Here is a 5,967-nt window from a genome sequence, read left to right on the forward strand (position 1 = left end):
TCCAATACAGCGTTATATTGAGAGTGTCGGAGAGAGAGAGACAGACTCCGGTCCAATACAGCGTTATATTGAGAGTGTCGGAGAGAGAGAGACAGACTCCAGTCCAATACAGCGTTATATTGAGAGTGCCCGGAGAGAGAGAGCGACTCCGGTCCAAAACAGCGTTATATTGAGAGTGTCGGAGAGAGAGAGACAGACTCCAGTCCAATACAGCGTTATATTGAGAGTGCCCGGAGAGAGAGAGACAGACTCCAGTCCAATACAGCGTTATATTGAGAGTGTCGGAGAGAGAGAGACAGACTCCAGTCCAATACAGCGTTATATCGAGAGTGCCGGAGAGAGAGAGACAGACTCCAGTCCAATACAGCGTTATATTGAGAGTGCCCGGAGAGAGAGACAGACTCCGGTCCAATACAGCGTTATATCAAGAGTGTCGGAGAGAGAGAGACAGACTCCGGTCCAATACAGCGTTATATTGAGAGTGTCGGAGAGAGAGAGACAGACTCCGGTCCAATACAGCGTTATATCGAGAGTGTCGGAGAGAGAGAGACAGACTCCGGTCCAATACAGCGTTATATTGAGAGTGCCGGAGAGAGAGACAGACTCCAGTCCAATACAGCGTTATATCGAGAGTGCCGGAGAGAGAGAGACAGACTCCAGTCCAATACAGCGTTATATTGAGAGTGCCCGGAGAGAGAGAGCGACTCCGGTCCAATACAGCATTATATTGAGAGTGTCGGAGAGAGAGAGACAGACTCCGGTCCAATACAACGTTATATCGAGAGTGTCGGAGAGAGAGAGACAGACTCCGGTCCAATACAGCGTTATATTGAGAGTGCCGGAGAGAGAGACAGACTCCAGTCCAATACAGCGTTATATCGAGAGTGCCGGAGAGAGAGAGACAGACTCCAGTCCAATACAGCGTTATATTGAGAGTGCCCGGAGAGAGAGAGCGACTCCGGTCCAATACAGCGTTATATTGAGAGTGTCGGATTGTGGAGCGGCATTTTTTGCAATTTGCATTTATTTTGTGTGTGTGTGTGTGTGAGAGAGAGTGTTAGTGAGTGTGTGTGCGAGAGGGAGGGTGTGAGTGTGTGAGATTGTGAGTGTGAGAGAGTGTGTGTGAGAGTGAGAGAGTGCGTGAGTGTAAGAGTGTGAGAGAGAGTGTGTTAGTGAGTGTGAGTGTGCGAGAGGGAGAGTGTAAGTGTGTGAGATTGTGAGTGTGAGAGAGTGTGTGTGAGAGTGAGAGAGTGCGTGAGTGTAAGAGTGAGAGAGAGAGTGTGTGTGTGAGTGAGAAAGTGTGAGTGTGTGAGTAAGTGTGAGAGAGAGAGTGTGTGAGAGTGTGAGTGTGAGAGAGTGTGAGAGAGTGTGAGAGAGTGTGAGAGTGTGAGTGTGAGAGAGTGTGAGAAAGAGTGTGTGAGAGAGTGTGAGTGTGAGAGAGTGTGAGTGTGAGTGTGAGAGAGTGTGAGTGTGAGTGTGAGAGAGTGTGAGTGTGAGAGAGTGTGAGTGTGAGTGTGAGAGAGTGTGAGTGAGTGTGAGAGAGAGTGTGAGTGTGAGAGAGAGTGTGAGTGTGAGAGAGTGTGTGTGAGTGAGTGTGAGAGAGTGTGTGTGAGTGTGAGTGAGTGTGCAAAGGTTTCATTACTTTTCGAGTTCGAAGACTCGGTGCATTGTAAGTTGAGGCGAATCCTTTTTCCATTCACCCCCCCACCCTCGCCGACCCCCTCCCAGGCCTCGGCCCGCTGCCCCCTCGAGAAGCGGGGGGCAAGAGGACACTCCCTCTCCTCTCGCCCCCCTCCTCCCCTCGAGAGGGCACCCAGCGGGCGTGGAGGATGCCCATCCTGAAGCAGCTGGGCCAGACCGGGCCCCAGGGTAAGAGGCGCTCTCGCTTGGACCTGACCCGGGAGATGATCAGCGCCCCCCTGGGGGACTTCAGGCACACCATGCACGTGGGGAGGGGGGGCGAGGCCTTCGGGGATACCTCCTTCCTCAGCAAGAGGCGGGAGGAGGGGGCAGAGAGGGAGCAGGAGGAGGAGGGGGAGGGGGAGGAGGGCGGTAGGCTGAGGGCGCTGCCCGAGGAGGGGGAGGAGGTGGAGGCGGAGGCGGACAGGAGGCCCGAGGGGAGCTGCGGGGGGCAGAGACCAGCCCAGCAGGGGGCACTCTTTCCCTCATCCTCCTCCCCTCCTCCTCCTGCCCCCTCCGCGGGGGCCATGAGGGCAGCGGAGTCAGTGCTGTCCCTCTTCCAGGTGGACCTGGGGCCCTCCATGCTGAGCGAGGTCCTGGGGGTGATGGAGAAGGGAGACAGCCCCTCGGACGAGACCCTCAGCCCTCGAGGGGCAGAGAGGGAGAGGGAGGAGGCCAGCCCCTCGGACCAGACCCTCGGCCCTCGAGGGGCAGAGAGGGAGAGGGAGGAGGCCAGCCCCTCGGACCAGACCCTCGGCCCTCGAGGGGCAGAGAGGGAGAGGGAGGAGGTCAGCCCCTCGGACCAGACCCTCGGCCCTCGGGGGGCAGAGAGGGTGAGGGAGGAGGCCAGTCCCTCGGTCCAGACGGAGGAGGGAGAGGAGGAGGATGAGGAAGAGGGCAACTTCAGCTTTGAAGAGGAGGATGAGGAAATCGGAGTGTGAAACCCTCCCCCCTCCAATCCCAATTCCCACCCCTTCCTCCTCCACCTCATGGGCGCACGTCCCTGGGAGCAGAGGGTGCTCACCCCCACCCCCACCCACATCTCCCCCTGGAATCACCCTCATCATCCCCCCCCCCCAAAAAAAACTGGAAGGTCGAAGAGCAGACCCTAGCCCCTCACCCACCACCTTTCAAACCAGGACGCCTCCCTCCCTCGTATTTATTCTCTCCCGCTCTACCCTCACGTCCGGGATGCAGCAGCACCACAGACCCAGGATCGAGAGAGACCCAAGCGAAGGCGGAGGGGATTCTGTTCCCCACGGACCCTCAATCTCCCCTCGAGACTGCAAAGGGAGATTCACTCTGTATCTAACCCTGTGCTGTACCTGCCCTGGGCGTGTTTGATGGGGACAGTGTAGAGGGAGCTTTACTCTGTATCTAACCCCGTGCTGTACCTGTCCTGGGAGTGTTTGATGGGTACAGTATCGCGGGAGCTTTACTCTGTATCTAACCCCGTGCTGTACCTGCCCTGGGAGTGTTTGATGGGGACAGTGTAGAGGGAGCTTTACTCTGTATCTAACCCCGTGCTGTACCTGTCCTGGGAGTGTTTGATGGGGACAGTGTAGAGGAAGCTTTACCCTGTATCTAACCCCGTGCTTTACCTGTCCTGGGAGTGTTTGATGGAGACAGTGTAGAGGGAGCTTTACTCTGTATCTAACCCCGTGCTGTTCCTGTCCTGGGAGTGTTTGATGGGGACGGTGTAGAGGGAGCTTTACCCTGTATCTAACTCCGTGCTGTACCTGTCCTGGGAATGTTTGATGGGTACAGTATCGCGGGAGCTTTACTCTGTATCTAACCCCGTGCTGTACCTGTCCTGGGAGTGTTTGATGGGGACGGTGTAGAGGGAGCTTCGGTCTGTCTATTTTCGACTCTGTTGGTTATTCGTTGTTGTTCGAATCTGTTATTTTTGATATATTGAAGGTTTTGGAATGTAACATTTATATATCTAACGCGATCTTGTTTATAATGTCTGTCCCATGTATCGTGTCCTTTAACCTACTGTTTTTTAAAGAAAGAGATACAAATATATTCTTGAGCAATATTTTAATCAGTGATGTTGGATTGGACTGACTGTTGTTGAAACCCGAGGAACATGTTCCATTAGCTCAGGCACTGAATGTTCCCACCAGCACAGAACACAGATATTCGACAAGGAGGCATCACAGGAACAGGAGGAGGCCCATTCAGCCCCTCGAGCCTGTTACACAGGAACAGGAGGAGGCCCATTCAGCCCCTCGTGCCTGTTACAAAGGAACAGGAGGAGGCCCATTCAGCCCCTCGAGCCTGTTACACAGGAACAGGAGGAGGCCCAATCAGCCTCACGAGCCTGTTACACATGAACAGGAGGAGGCCATTCAGCCCCACTCAAGCCTGTTACACAGGAACAGGAGGAGACCCATTCAGCATCTCAAGCCTGTTGCACAGGAACAGGAGGAGGCCATTCAGTCCCTTTAGCCTGTTACACAGGAACAGGAGGAGGCCCATTCAGCCCCCTCGAAACTGTTACACAGGAACAGGAGGAGGCCCATTTAGCCTCCTTGAGCCTGTTACAAAGGAACAGGAGGAAGTCCATTCAGCCCACTCCTCGAGCCTGTTACACAGGAACAGGAGGAGGCCCATTCAGCGTCTCAAGCCTGTTGCACAGGAACAGGAGGAGGCCCATTCAGCTCCTCGAGCCTGTTACACAGGAACAGGAGGAGGCCCATTCAGCCCCTCGAGCCTGTTACAGACGAACAGGAGGAGGCCCATTCAGCCCCCTCCTCGAGCCTGTTACACAGGAACAGGAGGAGGCCCATTCAGCCCCCTCCTCTAACCTGTTACACAGGAACAGGAGGAGGCCCATTCAGCCAATCTCGAGCCTGTTACACAGGAACAGGAGGAGGCCCAATCAGCCTCACGAGCCTGTTACACATGAACAGGAGGAGGCCATTCAGCCCCACTCAAGCCTGTTACACAGGAACAGGAGGAGACCCATTCAGCATCTCAAGCCTGTTGCACAGGAACAGGAGGAGGCCATTCAGTCCCTTTAGCCTGTTACACAGGAACAGGAGGAGGCCCATTCAGCCCCCTCGAAACTGTTACACAGGAACAGGAGGAGGCCCATTTAGCCTCCTTGAGCCTGTTACAAAGGAACAGGAGGAAGTCCATTCAGCCCACTCCTCGAGCCTGTTACACAGGAACAGGAGGAGGCCCATTCAGCGTCTCAAGCCTGTTGCACAGGAACAGGAGGAGGCCCATTCAGCTCCTCGAGCCTGTTACACAGGAACAGGAGGAGGCCCATTCAGCCCCTCGAGCCTGTTACAGACGAACAGGAGGAGGCCCATTCAGCCCCCTCCTCGAGCCTGTTACACAGGAACAGGAGGAGGCCCATTCAGCCCCCTCCTCTAACCTGTTACACAGGAACAGGAGGAGGCCCATTCAGCCAATCTCGAGCCTGTTACACAGGAACAGGAGGAGGGCCATTCAGCCCCTCGAGCCTGTTACACAGGAACAGGAGGAGGCCCATTCAGCCCCTCGAGCCTGTTATACAGGAACAGGAGGCCTATTCAGCCCCCTCGAGCCTGTTACACAGGAACAGGAGGCCTATTCAGCCCCCTCGAGCCTGTTACACAGGAACAGGTGGAGGCCCATTTAGCCCCTCGAGCCTGTTACAGAGGAACAGGAGGAGGCCCATTCAGCCCCTCTCGAGCCTGTTAGACAAGAACAGGAGGAGGCCCATTCAGCCCCTTCTCGAGCCTGTTACACAGGGACAGGAGGAGGCCCATTCAGCCCCTCTCGAGCCTGTTATATAGCAACAGGAGAACCATTCAGCCCCTTCGAGCCTGTTACACAGGAACAGGAGGAGGCCCATTCAGCCTCTCGAGCCTGTTACACAGGAACAGGAGGAGGCCCCATTCAGCCCCTTCTCGAGCCTGTTACACAGAAACAGGAGGAGGCCCATTCAGCCCCTCGAGCCTGTTACACAGGAACAGGAGGAGGCCCATTCAGCCCCTCTCGAGCCTGTTACACAGGAACAGGAAGAGGCCCATTCAGCACCGTCGACCCTGTTACACAGCAACAGGAGGAGGCCCATTCAGCCTGTCGAGCTTGTTACAAAGGAACAGGAGGATGCCCATTCAGCCCCCTCAAGCCTGTTACACAGGAACAGGAGGAGGCCCATTCAGCACCTAGAACCTGTTAAACAGGAACAGGAGGAGGCCCATTCGGCCCCTCGAGCCTGTTACATAGGAACAGGAGGAGGCCCATTCAGCCCCTTCTCGAGCCTGTTATACAGAAACAGGAGGAGGC

General features: G+C 55.6%; 1 protein-coding gene across 1 annotated transcript; it reads left to right on the plus strand.

Moving 5' to 3' along the window:
- The first annotated feature begins 1,824 nt into the window (after positions 1-1,824).
- LOC144675699 (uncharacterized) lies at positions 1,825-3,727 on the plus strand. The gene is made up of 2 exons (XM_078536331.1): positions 1,825-2,009; positions 2,079-3,727. The coding sequence occupies exons 1-2, from the start codon at positions 1,830-1,832 to the stop codon at positions 2,619-2,621; spliced, it is 723 nt and encodes a 240-aa protein (XP_078392457.1). The 5' UTR covers positions 1,825-1,829; the 3' UTR covers positions 2,622-3,727.
- The last annotated feature ends 2,240 nt before the right edge of the window (positions 3,728-5,967 follow it).

The sequence above is a fragment of the Cetorhinus maximus genome, unplaced genomic scaffold (genome assembly GCF_964194155.1).
Source record: "Cetorhinus maximus unplaced genomic scaffold, sCetMax3.hap1.1 HAP1_SCAFFOLD_1105, whole genome shotgun sequence".
Taxonomy (NCBI): Eukaryota; Metazoa; Chordata; class Chondrichthyes; order Lamniformes; family Cetorhinidae; genus Cetorhinus; species Cetorhinus maximus.

What these genes read in the sequence shown, in the direction of transcription:
- LOC144675699 (XM_078536331.1), top strand. Translation starts at nt 1,830, where the DNA reads ATGCCCATCCTGAAGCAGCTGGGCCAGACCGGGCCCCAGGGTAAGAGG. An exon ending in GCAAGAGGCGGGAGGAGGGG is followed by an intron (nt 2,010 to 2,078) that starts GCAGAGAGGGAG and finishes CTGCCCGAGGAG; the next exon opens with GGGGAGGAGGTGGAGGCGGA.